At 59.6% G+C, this 18,117-nt stretch overlaps 1 protein-coding gene across 1 annotated transcript; it reads left to right on the top strand.

Annotated features, from left to right (window-relative positions):
- On the top strand, positions 1-17,819 carry gtf2h1 (general transcription factor IIH, polypeptide 1). Its single transcript, XM_088611737.1, has 15 exons — positions 1-199; positions 3,790-3,945; positions 4,624-4,816; positions 5,473-5,635; positions 6,637-6,730; positions 8,074-8,223; positions 8,428-8,507; positions 8,637-8,767; positions 9,361-9,448; positions 9,592-9,680; positions 10,337-10,454; positions 12,347-12,437; positions 13,700-13,815; positions 15,313-15,405; positions 16,365-17,819. The coding sequence occupies exons 2-15, from the start codon at positions 3,792-3,794 to the stop codon at positions 16,449-16,451; spliced, it is 1,647 nt and encodes a 548-aa protein (XP_088467863.1). The 5' UTR covers positions 1-199; positions 3,790-3,791; the 3' UTR covers positions 16,452-17,819.
- Positions 17,820-18,117: the final 298 nt, after the last annotated feature.

Below are 18,117 nucleotides of genomic sequence, written 5' to 3'. Positions count from 1 at the left end.
GGAGGGTTTTGAGTGTTACAGCCGGCACGGGTGCCGATGGAGGTGTCGGGGGTGGCAGCCGCGGGCAAGTTGCGCGTTTGTTATCATAGACCCTAGCGAAGACTCCACGCGTCCCCACGTCTCCCGTGGAGTGAAACCTGCCTCTGCAGCCCCGGCCACAGCCACGGAAACAGGAGCGGCCGCTTCTGAGGGGGAAAAGGTACCGGTTGTTGTCGTTCGGCGACTTTTGCGCTGTGCACCGTGGTGGAAGGAGCAGAGGGGGTTGTAGTTACTTTTGAGCGCTGTCACCTATTTAAAGAAAAAAACCCGAGTGTCAGACCCCTGCTGTGCCCTTGATTCGCTTTTAAAACGAGGTTTTATCTGCGCTGGGGGCATTAGGGCGTGTGTCAGGTATTAAGTAAGTAATGGGCTTTGGCGAGTCTGAACACGGTTGGAGATCAATTCTGTGTCTCACTGGACTCACAAGGTTCCGTCGACACTGCGCTCCAGTACAGTAACTAAGCCCTCACACCACGTACATGTCATTCTCATAATATTTTTGCCATTGCCGGTGATACTTGTTTTTATTGTAGCCTAACCGATGGCGATTAAATATTAATCTTGCAGCGCTGAAACAAGTAGGGAAGCAGGGCACAGAGCAGTCGGAGTGCATGTTGCGGTGCAGCACCTGTGTCCACCTTCGTCAGTGGTGGAGTTTGCGGTTGTATTGAGCTGTTGTATGCAGTTTCCCTGGGGCTTGTGCTCTGCTGCAGCTCTCCCCCAGCCGGTACCGTGCCCGGGACAGGGAGAGCGCTTTCTGGGTCAGCCGGATAGACGTGCTGTTGGGGGGGGGGCTTGAATTTTAATCTGCACGGCACGCACTTCCGTTATGAGACCGTGCGCCGGCCCGGGAGGTGTTAGTGTCGTGGTTCCTCTGGACCGGGGGCCGAGGAGCTGACTGCTCAGAGGAACTCATCCGGCTGGCTTGTCGATGGAGCCAACACACTGCCACACACACATACACTGTGTGTAAAAATATCTGTCTCTCTCTCTCTCTCCTCCCGTCCTGCCCTCTCCTCTCTCTCTCTCTCTCCTCCCGTCCTGCCCTCTCCTCTCTCTCTCTCTCTCCTCCCGTCCTGCCCTCTCCTCTCTCTCTCTCTCCTCCCGTCCTGCCCTCTCCTCTCTCTCTCTCTCCTCCTCTTCGGTCCTGTCCTCTCCTGTCTCTCTCTCTCTCTCTCCTCCTCTTCGGTCCTGTCCTCTCCTGTCTCTCTCTCTCTCTCTCCTCCTCTTCTGTCCTGTCCTCTCCCGTCTCTCTCTCTCTCTCTCTCTCCTCCTCTTCTGTCCTGCCCTCTCCCGTCTCTCTCTCTCTCCTCCTCTCCCGTCCTGCCCTCTCCCGTCTCTCTCTCTCTCCTCCTCTCCCGTCCTGCCCTCTCCCGTCTCTCTCTCTCTCCTCCTCTCCCGTCCTGCCCTCTCCCGTCTCTCTCTCTCTCCTCCTCTCCCGTCCTGCCCTCTCCTGTCTCTCTCTCTCTCCTCCTCTCCCGTCTCTCTCCCTCTCTGCTCTTCTTCTGTCCTGCCCTCTCCCGTCTCTCCTCCTCTTCTGTCCTGCCCTCTCCCGTCTCTCCTCCTCTCCCGTCCTGCCCTCTCCCGTCTCTGTCTCTCTCTCTCTCCTCCTCTCCCGTCCTGCCCTCTCCCGTCTCTGTCTCTCTCTCTCTCCTCCTCTCCCGTCCTGCCCTCTCCCGTCTCTGTCTCTCTCTCTCTCCTCCTCTCCTGTCCTGCCCTCTCCCGTCTCTCTCTCTCTCCTCCTCCTCTTCTGTCCTGCCCTCTCCCGTCTCTCTCTCTCTCCTCCTCCTCTTCTGTCCTGCCCTCTCCCGTCTCTCTCTCTCTCTCCCCTCCTCTTCTGTCCTGCCCTCTCCCGTCTCTCTCTCTCTCTCCTCCTCTCCCGTCCTGCCCTCTCCTGTCTCTGTCTCTCTCCTCCTCTCCTGTCTCTCTCCCTCTCTCCTCTTTTTCTGTCCTGCCCTCTCCCGTCTCTCCTCCTCTCCTGTCCTGCCCTCTCCCGTCTCTCTCTCTCTCCTCCTCTCCCGTCCTGCCCTCTCCCGTCTCTCTCTCTCTCCTCCTCTCCCGTCCTGCCCTCTCCCGTCTCTCTCTCTCTCCTCCTCTCCCGTCTCTCTCCCTCTCTCCTCCTCTTCTGTCCTGCCCTCTCCCGTCTCTGTCTCTCTCTCTCTCCTCCTCTCCCGTCCTGCCCTCTCCCGTCTCTGTCTCTCTCTCTCTCCTCCTCTCCCGTCCTGCCCTCTCCCGTCTCTGTCTCTCTCTCTCTCTCCTCCTCTCCCGTCCTGCCCTCTCCCGTCTCTGTCTCTCTCTCTCTCTCCTCCTCTCCCGTTCTGCCCTCTCCCGTCTCTGTCTCTCTCTCTCTCTCTCTCCTCCTCTCCCGTCCTGCCCTCTCCCGTCTCTGTCTCTCTCTCTCTCCTCCTCCTCTCCCGTCCTGCCCTCTCCCGTCTCTGTCTCTCTCTCTCTCCTCCTCCTCTCCCGTCCTGCCCTCTCCCGTCTCTGTCTCTCTCTCTCTCCTCCTCCTCTCCCGTCCTGCCCTCTCCCGTCTCTCTCTCTCTCTCTCCTCCTCTCCCGTCCTGCCCTCTCCCGTCTCTCTCTCTCTCTCCTCCTCTCCCGTCCTGCCCTCTCCCGTCTCTGTCTCTCTCTCTCTCTCCTCCTCTCCCGTCCTGCCCTCTCCCGTCTCTGTCTCTCTCTCTCTCTCCTCCTCTCCCGTCCTGCCCTCTCCCGTCTCTCTCTCTCTCTCTCCTCCTCTCCCGTCCTGCCCTCTCCCGTCTCTGTCTCTCTCTCTCTCTCCTCCTCTCCCGTCCTGCCCTCTCCCGTCTCTGTCTCTCTCTCTCTCCTCCTCCTCTCCCGTCCTGCCCTCTCCCGTCTCTCTCTCTCTCTCTCCTCCTCTCCCGTCCTGCCCTCTCCCGTCTCTCTCTCTCTCTCTCCTCCTCTCCCGTCCTGCCCTCTCCCGTCTCTGTCTCTCTCTCTCTCTCCTCCTCTCCCGTCCTGCCCTCTCCCGTCTCTGTCTCTCTCTCTCTCCTCCTCCTCTCCCGTCCTGCCCTCTCCCGTCTCTCTCTCTCTCTCTCCTCCTCTCCCGTCCTGCCCTCTCCCGTCTCTGTCTCTCTCTCTCTCTCCTCCTCTCCCGTCCTGCCCTCTCCCGTCTCTGTCTCTCTCTCTCTCTCCTCCTCTCCCGTCCTGCCCTCTCCCGTCTCTCTCTCTCTCTCTCTCTCCTCCTCTCCCGTCCTGCCCTCTCCCGTCTCTGTCTCTCTCTCTCTCTCCTCCTCTCCCGTCCTGCCCTCTCCCGTCTCTGTCTCTCTCTCTCTCCTCCTCCTCTCCCGTCCTGCCCTCTCCCGTCTCTCTCTCTCTCTCTCCTCCTCTCCCGTCCTGCCCTCTCCCGTCTCTGTCTCTCTCTCTCTCTCCTCCTCTCCCGTCCTGCCCTCTCCCGTCTCTGTCTCTCTCTCTCTCCTCCTCCTCTCCCGTCCTGCCCTCTCCCGTCTCTCTCTCTCTCTCTCCTCCTCTCCCGTCCTGCCCTCTCCCGTCTCTGTCTCTCTCTCTCTCTCTCCTCCTCTCCCGTCCTGCCCTCTCCCGTCTCTGTCTCTCTCTCTCTCCTCCTCCTCTCCCGTCCTGCCCTCTCCCGTCTCCCGTCTCTCTCTCTCTCTCCTCCTCTCCCGTCCTGCCCTCTCCTGTCTCTCTCTCTCTCCTCCTCTCCCGTCCTGCCCTCTCCTGTCTCTCTCTCTCTCCTCCTCTCCCGTCCTGCCCTCTCCTGTCTCTCTCTCTCAGCCATGGCCGCCTCCTCGGAGGAGGTGCTGCTGGTGGTCAAGCACGTCCGGCAGAAGAAGCAGGACGGGACGCTGTACCTGATGGCCGAGCGGATCGCCTGGGGCCCGGAGGGCAAGGACCGCTTCTCCGTCAGCCACCTGTATTCCGACATCCGCTGTGAGTGCGGTCACCCGGGGTCCGAGCGGGGCGCTCCGCAGGGGCCGCGGGTTCGAGCGCGCCTGACCTCCCCCCGGTGACGGGCACAGCCCCCCTCCCCCCTTAGAACGCAGGGGACTCTGTCCGCTCCTGCTTGGGATACCCCAGGATTAGACCGTGCCGTGCCTCGGCGTGGGTGTGTCAGCACAGCGGGTCCTCCCCACGGGGGTTTCGACTTCGTAGCCTAAGCAGATGAAGACTAAGCCTGTCGCCTGCCTCTGTGCTAGATCTGCCCCTCTGGGATCTCCTGGGATCCTCTGGGATCCTCGGGGGTGAAGGGAGCCACGGAAACGCAGTGGCTTGTGGTTCTGAATGGTTCGTTTCTCTTCCCTGCTCCTGGATCCCTCCCTCCAGAGTGATTTTCGGGGCGGCCGTGCAGATAGGGCCTGGGGACTGGGGGACGGGGGCCGGGGGACAAGGGCCTGGGGACTGGGGACTGGGGACTGGGGGCCAGGGGTCGGGGGACAAGGGTCGAGGGTCGAGGGACAAGGGACTGGGAGGCCTGTGCAGCCGCGCGCCTGGCGCTGGGACGTCCTGTTAAAAGGGCCGAGGGCTCCTCGCGGGTGGGGGAGGAGGCCGGAGGGCGGGGGGCCTGCGAGCTGCGCGGGGTGTAACGAGAGTCGGGGTCCCCCGCCGCAGGCCAGAAGATCAGCCCGGACGGGAAGGCGAAGATCCAGCTGCAGCTGGTCCTGCACACGGGCGAGACGAGCACCTTCCACTTCGCGGGCGAGAGCACGGCGCTGCGCGACCGCGACGCCGCCAAGGACCTGCTGCAGCAGCTGCTGCCCAAGTTCAAGAGGAGGGCCAACAAGGAGCTGGAGGAGAAGAACAGGTGTGTCCCCCTCTCTCGCAGCGTCTCGGAGACGGGGTGGGCACGCGCTGTGTCCCCCCTGCGCCCCCCTCTCTCGCAGCGTCTCGGAGACGGGGGGTGGGCACAGCGCTGAGACCTTGCATGCTGTGTGTTGCTTTTTAATTAATAGTAATGGTAGCTTACTCTTATACAGCACTTTTCTGGACACCCCACTCAGAGCTCTTTACAGGTCATGGGGATCCCCTCCACCCCCACCAGTGTGCAGCCCCACCTGGGTGATGCTCCAGTCCCCTCACACACACCAGCTCTCAGTGGGGAGGAGAGCAGAGTGATGAAGCCAGTTCAGAGATGGGGGTTATTAGGAGGCCATGACTGGTAAAGGCCAGGGGGAAATTTGGCCAGGACACCGGGGTAACACCCCTACTCTTCTAGAGAGACGCCCTGGGATTGTTAATGACCACAGAGAGTCAAGTCCTTGGTTTTGTGTCTCATCCGAAAGGCGGTGTCCTTTTTTTTAACAGTATTTTATCCATGTCACTGTACTGGGGCATTAGGACCCACACAGACCACAGGGTGAGCGCTCCCTACTGGCCCCAGTAACACTTCTCCCAGCAGCAGCCTCAGCTTTCCCAGGAGTCTCCCATCCAGGCACTGACTGTGTGTGCCTCCCTTCCCAGAATGCTCCAGGAGGACCCGGTGCTGTTCCAGCTCTACAAGGACCTGGTTGTGAGTCAGGTGATCAGCGCCGAGGAGTTCTGGGCCAATCGGCTCAGCCTGACCTCCGTGGACCACTCGCTGGCCAGCGGCAAGCAGGAAGTGGGCATCTCCGCGGCCTTCCTGGTAAGAGGTTTAACTGGCCACTGGAGTCGTGGGGATCGTGGAGGTCCCGCCGTCCGGAAGAACTCTTCCCAGGTTTCAGATGCGTTTTGTTACCGTCCCAATTCCTCAGACCTGCCATTAAATCTCGGTACCAAAATAGATTTATTGATGGCATAGAGAAAAAAAAATTCTGAATGGAGCACAAAACCGGGATTTTGTGACAGTGCTGTAAGTCGCCGTGTGGTCAGAAGCCCCTGGTCTCACCGCGGGCGAGTTCACAAGAACTGTGACGCCAAGCGGCCCTTCCTGCTCACTAGTCCCCGTTGTGCCTGATGTACTGTGATGTCCGAGTGAATAAATACAGGTTGTGCAGCAGATATTTCACTGCAGGAATGTGCGTGTGATCTGCAGGCAGAGTTAACAAGTCATTTCTGTTTATCTGCAAACCCAGCTTGATGTCAAGAACCACATTTCCACTGGATCAGAAGAGTTGGGTTCGCAAGCCTGCTGGTTCACAGTGTTATTGGGCTGCTTCGCCTCACCGGCAGTTTTGGTGCCTCGACCTGAATCGCAGTTGCCAGTGCCTGGAAATGTATCTGTTTTGTGATGTAAATTGGAGGTTTTACAAGTTCCTGTCTACATTTCACTTCTGTTGTGGGTTGCTGATTCCTTCTAGCCCTGAAATGCGCGAGCAGCGTTGCCGTTCCCCTTTCCGAAGGGCCGTGCTGCCCGAGCGCGCTGGCCGGAGGGGGCGTTTCTGCAGGCTCTGTGACACAGGAGTGAGGAGCCGGAGAAGATCTTCTCCTCCTCCTCCCGCAGGGAGGGAGAGGGGGACCTGTGACGCTTCCTTCCCGCTCTTCTGCGAGAATAGAAGGACAGCTGTCTGTCCCAAAACCCCTTTTCCCAGAGGAGCGGGAGAAGCCGGCTCCTCTCCGGCGACTCGATCGGTAGTTATTGATCCAGGGATCCGGGGAGCGCTCGGCGGCCTGACTGTCCCTCTCCTCTCCTGTCGGCTCTTCCAGGCGGACGTCCGCCCACAGACGGATGGCTGTAACGGGCTCAGATACAACCTCACCGCCGACATCATCGAGTCCATATTCAGGACCTACCCCGCAGGTACGGCCCAGACCACCCCCCCTCCCTCCTGCCTTCCGGGGGGGCCTGGGCGCAGTCTGTCGCCCCCGATCACAGGAGGTGTTGGGGGGCGGAGGGGGGGTATTGCGTGTCTTGAGTGGCGGAGCGAATTCGTGTCGGACAGGCGGGATCCGATGGATAGAAATCCTGCCTGATAAACTTAACCTGAAGGATTGGAATTACTTCTGTAGAATCCTCTGTGGAGCCCAAACGTTTCTGCTGTATGAAAAGTGTTTGTGAAACAAGTATGCGGTCGACTTGTAACTCACACAGGGGTAAGGGATTTTCATTTGCGCATAGAGCCACGTTCACACCTAGACAAGATTTATCCTATAACCCTTGTAAAAACAAAAATCTTGCTAACCTGTTATGGTGATGGAACAAGTGATAGGTTTATTCCATGCTGAAAAAAAGAAGAGAGAAAACCCAGCGTTTCGGCCGTGGAGCCTTCTTCAGGTGTGTCAAGGCTCTACGGCCGAAATTTTCAGCATGGAGTAAACCTTTACTTGTTCCTTTGCAGCCTACGCATGCTGACGCAGCTCCCCACCTGCACTGCTATGGTAATGCAATATATTCAATGTAAATAAAAAAAAAAATAGTAAAGAAAACTGTAGGCTCACTATCTAGGTAGTGTAAGCATGCTTGATGAATTATTCTGAGATTAAAGCATTTTTTCAGTATTTTGTATGTTCTGGAGCCACCATGTAAATCTGTGAGTTTGTCGACTGAATATACTTTATATTTATGTATAATAGTGTATATTTGAACTATATGTGTGGTGGCCCTGTGGCTCAGGATCTGCACCTGTGGCTGGAAGGTTGCCGGTTCAAATCCCGCAGCCGGCAGAGGAATCCTACTCCGTTGGGCCCCTGAGCAGGGCCCTGAACCCCAACTGCTCCAGGGGTGCTGTACAATGGCTGACCCTGCGCTCTGACCCCCAGCTTCTCTCCCTGTCTGTGTGTCTCATGGAGAGCAAGCTGGGGTCTGCGAAAAGACAAATTCCTAATGCAAAAAATTCTGTATGGCCAACAAAGTGATCTCTTATTCTGTGCTTATGAAGGAGAAGGTAAGGTAAGGTCCTGTATTTATACATGGCTTGTTTGAAGGGAGTCTTGGTTCCGGATCTTCATTTTTTGCACCCAGACTCCAAAGGCGTTCGGAGTTTTTTGTTCTCGGCTCTCGGGAACAGATTCCCCGCCGAGCTCTGGGCCGACTCTCTGGTCCGGAGCCCCTCGCTGCCCCCGGCTCCCCGGCCGTGCCCGAGCGGCGAGGGGCGATGGCCTGGCGCTCGGACGCCCCTCTCACTGCGGCGATTCCTTTTCCAGTGAAGCAGAAATACGCGGAGAACGTCCCCCACAACCTGACCGAGAAGGAGTTCTGGACCCGGTTCTTCCAGTCTCACTATTTCCACAGGGACCGGATCAGCACCGGCTCGCAGGACCTCTTCTCCGAGTGCGCCAGACAGGACGAGACAGGTGAGCAGGCCCCTCGGCGATCTCCGCGCCTGTGGCGGGTGGTGAGGGGGCTGAGCCATCGTCTCTTCTTAACGGTGCAATAAATAAAAGGGGGCCCGCGATCAATACGATTGATTAACTGATTGATAATGGAGTGGGTGGTGCACGTCCACTGCTGGTCGCGACCGAGCGCAGGGTCACTGAGCGCGTGTCGTTGTGCTGCAGGGCTGAAGGCGATGGTCATCCAAGGGGTCAGAAATCCCCTGGTGGACCTGCTGTCCCTGGAGGACAAGACGCTGGATGAGGTAAGAGCCGAGAGCTGGGGCATGGATGTGAGCTGGGACACCGTGCCGAGAGCTGGCGTCGTGCCCCGCGGTGTCCTGCGGCTCGGTGGCCGGCGGGCGGGCTGAGCCGAGCGTGTCTCCTCCCCGCAGGGCTACGGTCTCCCCAGCGGGCCCTCCAGCTCCCAGCCGGGCAAGTCCGTGAAGGAGAACAGCAACTCGGCCATCATCAAGCGCTTCAACCACCACAGCGCCATGGTGCTGGCCGCCGGGCTCCGCAAGCAGTGAGTGCAGGGAGGGGGTGGAGAGGGGGGGCAGGACTGGGGGGAGAGGGGGGGGCTGGATAGCTGGGGGGGTGAGGGCAGAGGGAGGCGAGGGCAGGGGGGGGGGGTGGAGAGCCGGGGTGGGGTGGGAAGGGGGGGCGAGGGCAGAGGGGGGCTGGAGAGCCGGGGGGGCTGGAGGGCAGAGGGGGTGGAGAATAGGGGTGGGGAGGGCAGAGGGGGAGGGGTGCGAGGGCAGAGGGGGTGGAGAATAGGGGGAGGAGGGCAGAGGGGGTGGAGAATAGGGGGGCGAGGGCAGAGGGGGTGGAGAATAGGGGGAGGAGGGCAGAGGGGGTGGAGAATAGGGGGGCGAGGGCAGAGGGGGTGGAGAATAGGGGGAGGAGGGCAGAGGGGGTGGAGAATAGGGGGAGGAGGGCAGAGGGGGTGGAGAATAGGGGGGCGAGGGCAGAGGGGGTGGAGAATAGGGGGGCGAGGGCAGAGGGGGTGGAGAATAGGGGGGCGAGGGGTGCAGACAGAGAGAGAAACAGAGGGAGACAGAGCAACCAAATCTGCATCCACCGTTGTTACTATTTTTGTTTCCCTTGTTTCTCTTCCAGGGACACGCAGAACGACCAGGCCAGCGAGACGAGCAGCACCGACGGAAACTCCAAGGACTCCGACTTCTTCCAGCCCCCGGTTAAAAAGGTCCGACTCTCGGTGGGGTTGGGGGTGGGGGGGGTGAGGTAGGCGTGTGGCGCAGCACGGGGGGGTCCGAGAGCCGGCAGCGCGCTCGAGCCGCCCGCAGGGGGAGCCCTGGAGCTCAGCGTGTCGCCTGCTTGCGTCCGCAGGTGAAGCTGCAGGAGGCCATCGAGTACGAGGACCTGGAGAGGGACAGCGGGAGGAAGACCGTGGCCCTGAAGCTCAAGAAGTCGGACAGGTGAGCCCGCTGGCCCGCTGGGGGCACGCTGTGCCGCACGCTGACTGGCGGCGCTCTCCTAGGGCTTGAGGACGGGCCCCTGGGCTCGGGGTCTGTGCGGCCGGGCGCCACGTCTGTGTCCGGCGCTGTCCGTGTGCTTGTGATCCCAGAGGTCCTGGTCGCGTGAGGAGCGGCGTTCACCCTGGCTGAACCCCTCGGCACACGATGGGGATCCAGCCCCGAGGTTTGGCTCACCAGGACTTAGGAAGCGTTTGCGCTGTTTTGCAGGGTTTTTTAGGTACAGATTGGACGTCAAGAAGTCTGTCAGATAACTAGACCTCCACTCCCTCTTCGCACACAGGCTTCCTGTCTGCTGGTCTTTTCAGCCCCATCCCTCCGTTAGTCTGGAGAGTGAGCAGAGTCACAAGGAAGGGCATTTAGAACAGAACAGGAGGCACGTCTTTACCCAGAGGGCTGTGGGGAGAGTGTGGCACAGGGTACCCAGCCTTGTGCTGAAAGCCGATACCCTGACCTCCTTTTAAAAACAGCTGGACCAGATGGGATCCTGGGATGAATTAGTTACTGACTACCCAAACGGGCCAGATCGGCTGTCCCCTCTTCGCGTTCTTCGCTGCTCCATGACTCCCCTGGTGACGTCTCCTCTCCTCTGTCCGCAGGTATTCTCACGGGCCTGTCCCAGTGCAGTCCCAGCAGTACACGACCAGCCAGGACATCATTAACTCCGTCGGCTGCATCAGGCACGAGATGGCCAACTACAGGCCGAGTCTGACTCAGGTGAGGCTGGACCCTCCCCCCTCTCTCTGCCCTCACTCCTCCCTACTGGCTCTCTACCCCTCCTCTCTCTGCCCTCACTCCTCCCTACTGGCTCTCTACCCCTCCTCTCTCTGCCCTCACTCCTCCCTACTGGCTCTCTACCCCTCCTCTCTCTGCCCTCACTCCTCCCTACTGGCTCTCTACCCCTCCTCTCTCTGCCCTCACTCCTCCCTACTGGCTCTCTACCCCTCCTCTCTCTGCCCTCACTCCTCCCTACTGGCTCTCTACCCCTCCTCTCTCTGCCCTCACTCCTCCCCCTGGCTCTCTACCCCTCCTCTCTCTGCCCTCACTCCTCCCCCTGGCTCTCTACCCCTCCTCTCTCTGCCTTCACTCCTCCCTACTGGCTCTCTACCCCTCCTCTCTCTGCCCTCACTCCTCCCCCTGGCTCTCTACCCCTCCTCTCTCTGCCCTCACTCCTCCCTACTGGCTCTCTACCCCTCCTCTCTCTGCCTTCACACCTCCACCTGGCTCTCTACCCCTCCTCTCTCTGCCCTCACTCCTCCCTACTGGCTCTCTACCCCTCTTCTCTCTGCCTTCACTCCTCCCCCTGGCTCTCTACCCCTCCTCTCTCTGCCTTCACTCCTCCCCCTGGCTCTCTACCCCTCCTCTCTCTGCCTTCACTCCTCCCCCTGGCTCTCTACCCCTCCTCTCTCTGCCCTCACTCCTCCCTACTGGCTCTCTACCCCTCCTCTCTCTGCCCTCACTCCTCCCTACTGGCTCTCTACCCCTCCTCTCTCTGCCCTCACTCCTCCCTACTGGCTCTCTACCCCTCCTCTCTCTGCCCTCACTCCTCCCTACTGGCTCTCTACCCCTCCTCTCTCTCTGCCCTCACTCCTCCCCCTGGCTCTCTACCCCTCCTCTCTCTGCCCTCACTCCTCCCCCTGGCTCTCTACCCCTCCTCTCTCTGCCCTCACTCCTCCCTACTGGCTCTCTACCCCTCCTCTCTCTGCCCTCACTCCTCCCTACTGGCTCTCTACCCCTCCTCTCTCTGCCTTCACTCCTCCCTACTGGCTCTCTACCCCTCCTCTCTCTGCCCTCACTCCTCCCTACTGGCTCTCTACCCCTCCTCTCTCTGCCCTCACTCCTCCCCCTGGCTCTCTACCCCTCCTCTCTCTGCCTTCACTCCTCCCCCTGGCTCTCTACCCCTCCTCTCTCTGCCTTCACTCCTCCCCCTGGCTCTCTACCCCTCCTCTCTCTGCCTTCACTCCTCCCTACTGGCTCTCTACCCCTCCTCTCTCTGCCTTCACTCCTCCCTACTGGCTCTCTACCCCTCCTCTCTCTGCCCTCACTCCTCCCCCTGGCTCTCTACCCCTCCTCTCTCTGCCTTCACTCCTCCCTACTGGCTCTCTACCCCTCTTCTCTCTGCCCTCACTCCTCCCTACTGGCTCTCTACCCCTCCTCTCTCTGCCTTCACTCCTCCCTACTGGCTCTCTACCCCTCCTCTCTCTGCCTTCACTCCTCCCTACTGGCTCTCTACCCCTCCTCTCTCTGCCTTCACTCCTCCCTACTGGCTCTCTACCCCTCCTCTCTCTGCCCTCACTCCTCCCTACTGGCTCTCTACCCCTCCTCTCTCTGCCCTCACTCCTCCCTACTGGCTCTCTACCCCTCCTCTCTCTGCCTTCACTCCTCCCCCTGGCTCTCTACCCCTCCTCTCTCCACCCCCCTGCTGTCTGCCTCTCCTCACCCTTGCCTTGCGAGTGGCAGGTGTCCAGTCTGTGTGCTCTGAGGCACTGCAGCTGCAGTGTTGGAGTGCTGGAAGCCGTCAGTGTAGCTCACTGTGCGTCGGGTGTCTCTCGGTGCCCCTGCTCGGTGCTGGTCCTGACGGCGCCCGTCCCTTCTCTTGCTCTGTGCAGGTGCTGTCCAGCAGCGGGGCGAGCACGGCCATCGCTGCCCTGTCCCCTGGGGGGCTGCTCATGCAGGGGGGCACCCAGCAAGCCATCAACCGTGAGTCCCCCGCCTGCCCAGCGCACAGTGCAGCACCAGCAGTGCCCAGTGTTATTACCCAGTGTTATTACCCAGCAGTGCCCAGTGTAGTGCCCAGTGTTATTACCCAGCAGTGCCCAGTGTTATTACCCTGCAGTGCCAGCGTAGTGCCCAGTGTTATTACCCAGTGTTATTACCCAGCAGTGCCAGTGTAGTGCCCAGTTTTATTACCCAGCAGCGCCAGTGTAGTGCCCAGTGTTATTACCCAGCAGTGCCCAGTGTTATTACCCAGCAGTGCCCAGTGTAGTGCCCAGTGTTATTACCCAGCAGTGCCCAGTGTTATTACCCAGCAGCGCCAGTGTAGTGCCCAGTGTTATTACCCAGCAGTGCCCAGTGTTATTACCCAGTGTTATTACCCAGCAGTGCCAGTGTAGTGCCCAGTATTATTACCAAGCAGTGCCCAGTGTTATTAACCAGCAGTGCCCAGTGTTATTACCCAGCAGTGCCCAGTGTAATTACTAGTATGCAGTGTTATTACCTTCGGTGCCCAATGTTATTACCCAGCAGTGCCAGTGTAGTGCCCAGTGTTATTACCCAGCAGTGCCAGTGTAGTGCCCAGTGTTATTACCCAGCAGTGCCCAGTGTTATTACCCAGCAGCGCCAGTGTAGTGCCCAGTGTTATTACCCAGACACGTCAGTGTAGTGCCAAGTGTTATTACCCAGCACCGCCAGTGTAGTGTCCAGTTTTATTACCCAACAATGCCAGTGTAGTGCCCAGTGTTATTACCTAGCAGTGCCCAGTGTAGTGCCCAGTGTTATTACCCAGCAGTGCCCAGTGTTATTACCCAGTGTTATTACCCAGCAGTGCCCAGTGTTATTACCCAGTGTTATTACCCAGCAGTGCCAGTGTAGTGCCCAGTGTTATTACCCAGCAGCGCCCAGTGTAGTGCCCAGTGTTATTACCCAGCAGCGCCAGTGTAGTGCCCAGTGTTATTACCCAGCAGTGCCCAGTGTAATCACTAGTATGCAGTGTTATTACCTTCAGTGCCCAGTGTAGTGGCCAGTAACCCAGTGTAATTACTAGTGCCCAATGTTATTACCAGCAGTGCCCAGTGTAATTACTAGTATCCAGTGTTATTACCAGCTGTGCCCAGTGTAGTGGCCAGTGGCCCAGTGTAATTACTAGTATTCAGTGTCATTACCAGTAGTGCTCAGTGTTATTACTAGTGTGCAGTGTTACTGGGCCCAGTGTTATTACCAGTGTGCTGTGTCCTTGTCTCCAGAGATGGTGCCAAACGAAGTCCAGTCTGAGCTGAAGCACCTGTACACTGCGGCCGGCGAGCTGCTCCGACACTTCTGGTCCTGTTTTCCCGTCAACACCCCTTTCCTGGAGGAGAAGGTGAGGAGTCCCAGGAGCCGCGTGTCCCACACCCCCAAACTCCAGCAGCCCTGGAGAGGAGGCAGGGTGGGGGTCTTCCCAGCTTCAGCCTCTGTAATGTGGGGGGCACCTGTCATTCTCGCACTGCGAGGCCTCGAGACTCCCTCTGAGCCGAGACAGCCTGGCATGGCCTGACCTTTGACCCCTGTGTCCTGCCGTTTTCTGCAAGAGTCTGCAGCACAACTAAGCCCCTTCAGGCATGACTAGTGCTCATCGCATCAGCACGACAGCCCACTGCAGCACAACTCCTCATCTCTCCCTGACTGCAGCACGATGTTCGTCTTTATCACCCACAGCTGTTACAGGGGAACTGCAGTTCCAGTTTCTCAGACTGGTTCTTAAATCTCGGTAACAAAATAAATTAATTGGTGTTATAGGGAAAAAAAATACAAATTTAGAATGAAGCACAAAATCGTGAACTTTGTGAAAGCACTGTGTGACGTCGCAAACCCCTGGTCTCTCCACTAGCGAGAGTGAGAGTTCCCACGAATCGTGACGCGAGGCGGCCCTTCCTGCTCACTAGTCCCTGTCATGACTGATGTACTGTGATGTACGAGTGAATAAGTGCAGGTTGTGCAGCAGACATCTCACTGCAGAGATGTTCCAGCGTGATCTGCAGGCAGAGTTCACAAGCAGTATTTGTCAGCAAAACCGTCTCGAAGTCAAGAGCGATATTTCTATTGGATCAAAAGAGATGGACTCACAAGCCTGCTTGTTTACAGTGCAATAGGGCTGCTTCACCTCTTTGGATGTTTCGTTGGCTCGATCTGAATCGCAGAACATGGCGCTGCGCAGACCTGGTTATTTAGACTCTTTTGTGATGTAAACTGGGGGTTTTGTTACTGTGTCGATCGTTGTTTTATTGTGGTTTGAAAGGCACTCATCACCCAGAATCTAAAAATCGCGTTGCAGTTCCACATTGATCATGACATTTTTGTTCACGACACTCATCCAACATTCACCCTGCTTGGTCCTCACATAGATCTTGGGGGTGAGCAGCTGGACCGGGCCGTGCTGGGAGGTGGATGGGCTCGGTGTCGGTGATCGGCACTGAGGAGCCACAGCTCTCCGCAGCTGTGCTGCTGGGCGAGACCCAGCCGCCCGGTCCCACTGTCGGACGGGTTTTAGTGTTTTTAACAGGGGAGCAGGACTGGCCAAAGGCAGGTCTGCAGTGATTACAAACGGACCCCAAAACCCCGAAACTTCTGCTAATGGCTGTTCCAGCAGAGCAGGTCTTGCAGAAAGTCCAGTTGGCTTGCGTGCTGCGGTTGTGATGTCCTCATCCCGTGCGAAGGCAGGGCTTTCAGAGTGGGTCGGTGTTCCCTTGCTCTGAAGGAGAGCTTGACAGGGTGTTGCGTTCGCTGGCGGCGCTCTTACAGCCCGATCAGGGTGGCAGGAGGGAGTTTGTCAGAGTCTGACGCGCTGCCTCTCCTCTTCCTCCTCTTCCTCTGCCCGCAGGTGGTGAAGATGAGGACTAACCTGGAGCGGTTCCAGATGACCAAGCTGCGCCCCTTCCAGGAGAAGGCTCAGCGGCAGTACTTGAGCACAAACGTACGTCTCCTGCCCTCTCCTGCCCTCTCCTGCCCTCTCCTGCCCTCTCCTGCCCTCTCCCGCCCTCTCCCGCCCTCTCCTGCCCTCTCCCGCCCTCTCCCGCCCTCTCCCGCCCTCTCCCGCCCTCTCCTGCCCTCTCCTGCCCTCTCCTGCCCTCTCCTGCCCTCTCCTGTCTCTGTCTCTCTCCTCCCGTCCTGCCCTCTCCCGTCCTGCTCCCGTCCTGCTCCCGTCCTGCTCCCGTCCTGCTCCCGTCCTGCTCCCGTCCTGCTCCCGTCCTGCTCCCTCCTGCCCTCTCCTTTCTCTGTCTCTCTCCTCCTGTCCTGCCCTCTCCTGTCTCTCTCCTCCTGTCCTGCCCTCTCCTGTCTCTCTCCTCCTGTCCTGCCCTCTCCTGTCTCTCTCCTCCCGTCCTGCCCTCTCCTGCCCTCTCCCGTCTCTGTCTCTCTCCTCCCGTCCTGCCCTCTCCCGTCTCTGTCTCTCTCCTCCCGTCCTGCCCTCTCCCGTCTCTGTCTCTCTCCTCCCGTCCTGCCCTCTCCCGTCTCTGTCTCTCTCCTCCCGTCCTGCCCTCTCCCGTCTCTGTCTCTCTCCTCCCGTCCTGCCCTCTCCCGTCTCTCTCATGCTCTCCTGCAGCAGTCGCAACACATTGAGAGCAAAATGCAACACCACAGCCCTCCTTTCAAGAGAAGCAGACCCCTGCGCTCTTGCACTGATCTGGTATTTGTCCACACATGTGGCACACGCACTCGAGCAAACCCGAGGGCAGGAGGGCGCTTCTTTACACAAAGGGTGGTGGGAGCGTGGAACAAGCCGTTTTAGGCCCCAGGTTCTGGGTGAGCTACAGACTGCCCCGACCGCCTCCCCTCGTTTGTAAGCCTTCTAGCGTCGCCCACAGCTCGCGCGCACGGGACACGCACGCCAGGCTGCCGGTGTGAACTTTAACCCTTGACCCTTGCCCTCCGCAGCTGACGGGGCACCTGGAGGAGATGCTGCAGACGGCCTACAGCAAGTTCCACACCTGGCAGACGCGGCGCATGATGAAGAAGAGCTGAGGGGGGGGGGGCGGGCGCAGACGCGGCCCCCCAGGAGGCGGGGGAGGACTCCGGCCCTAGGCGGGGAGCTGGGATTTTCTTCTGGGGGGGGCGAGGAATGAGGCCCAGCTCTGCGGTCCGTGGACAGGAACGACCCCCCCGCCTCCTGCAGATGAATTTCCTTTCGCCGTCCCGTTCCTCTCCCGGGGGGTGGGAACGCCGCGCGGGGCCTGCAAGCCCCCCGGGGGTCCGGGGACAAGCCAAGACTCGCGAAGCAATACTCTGCTCCCCGGAGCGAAACCCTGCCCCCCCAGCGTCTGCGGACAGCAGGAGCCGACTCTGAATTCCCCGGCTTTCCGGCGCCTGGCGTCCGGCGCTCTGGAGCAGAGCGGAGCTGGGAATCTCCGAGGCCCTGCAGGCAGCCCCGTGGACAGCCGTGTGTCCGTCTCCTGTGGACAGCCGTGTGTCCGTCTCCTGCGGCGCTGGACACGCTCGAGGGCCTGTGGACAGCCGTGTGTCCGTCTCCCGTGGACAGCCGTGTGTCCGTCTCCCGTGGACAGCCGTGTGTCCGTCTCCTGCGGCGCTGGACACGCTCCAGGCCCTGTGGACAGCAGTGTGTCCGTCTCCTGTGGACAGCAGTGTGTCCGTCTCCTGTGGACAGCCGTGTGTCTGTCTCCTGCGGCGCTGGACACGCTTGAGGCCCTGTGAACAGCCGTGTGTCCGTCTCCTGCGGCGCTGGACACGCTCGAGGCCCTGTGGACAGCCGTGTGTCCGTCTCCCGTGGACAGCCGTGTGTCCATCTCCTGCGGCGCTGGACACGCTCGAGGCCCTGTGGACAGCGTGTGTCCGTCCCTGCGGCGCTGGACACGCTCCAGGCCCTGTGGACAGCGTGTGTCCGTCTCCTGTGGACAGCGTGTGTCCGTCCCTGCGGGGCTGGACACGCTCCAGGCCCTGTGGACAGCCATGTGTCCGTCTCCTGTGGACAGCGTGTGTCCGTCTCCTGTGGACAGCCGTGTGTCCGTCCCTGCGGCGCTGGACACGCTCGAGGCTGGGTCGGGGGGTGGTTTGTGCAGAACTGGGCTTTGACTGTTGTTCATCGTTTTTATTCTCCATTTGGTTTCGGTTGACTTTGTACCCCCCTCGTCCCCGGGAGCGAGGAGAGAGAGAGAGGGGGGGACGAGGGTGGCGGGGGTTTCGTCGGCCGGCCTGGGAACGCCGGTGGCCTGTGACCTTTTATTTATCTTGGAAGGGAGAAGGCCGACTGCCATACGTTTTTTTTTTTTAGAAAATTAAAGGTTTGGAAGCGTATTTACAGCGGGGTTCCGTTCGCGAACTCACATTGTCTAGTTTTTAGTGGTGTCCAATAAAATGGCCGACCTTGTGTAAGAAGACTCTGGCCTCTTCTCCTTCCTCCTGGGCCTCGTCCACAGCCTGGCCCGCGGGGGGGCTGGGGGACAGGGGGCGCCTGCTCCTGGCCAGAGGGACCCCAGTCTCTCCGGCTGCCCCCATCTTACAGCAGCCCCTCCCCCGCCGCGTGTGGTGTTTTAAGGGGAGCTGTTTTCACAGTTTGGGTTATAAAGAATTGGCACTGATGAGCGCATTTCACCGCGGTGAAAATAAAATCTACACCGGAATCTGTAAAACCTCCAGTTTACAGCACAGAATAGCCTGGGAGCAGCCGGCAGGA

Source organism: Lepisosteus platostomus, chromosome 18 (assembly GCF_059453375.1).
Source record: "Lepisosteus platostomus isolate fLepPlt1 chromosome 18, fLepPlt1.hap1, whole genome shotgun sequence".
Classification (NCBI taxonomy): domain Eukaryota; kingdom Metazoa; phylum Chordata; class Actinopteri; order Semionotiformes; family Lepisosteidae; genus Lepisosteus; species Lepisosteus platostomus.
Note: the sequence above shows the minus strand (reverse complement) of the source record. Positions and strands in the feature narration are given on the sequence as shown.

Excerpts from the sequence above, each read along its gene's own strand:
- gtf2h1 (XM_088611737.1), top strand. The coding sequence starts at position 3,792 with ATGGCCGCCTCCTCGGAGGAGGTGCTGCTGGTGGTCAAGCACGTCCGG. Across the intron at positions 3,946-4,623 it reads CCTGTATTCCGACATCCGCT|GCCAGAAGATCAGCCCGGAC; the intron begins GTGAGTGCGGTC and ends CCCCCGCCGCAG. Across the intron at positions 4,817-5,472 it reads GAGCTGGAGGAGAAGAACAG|AATGCTCCAGGAGGACCCGG; the intron begins GTGTGTCCCCCT and ends CTCCCTTCCCAG.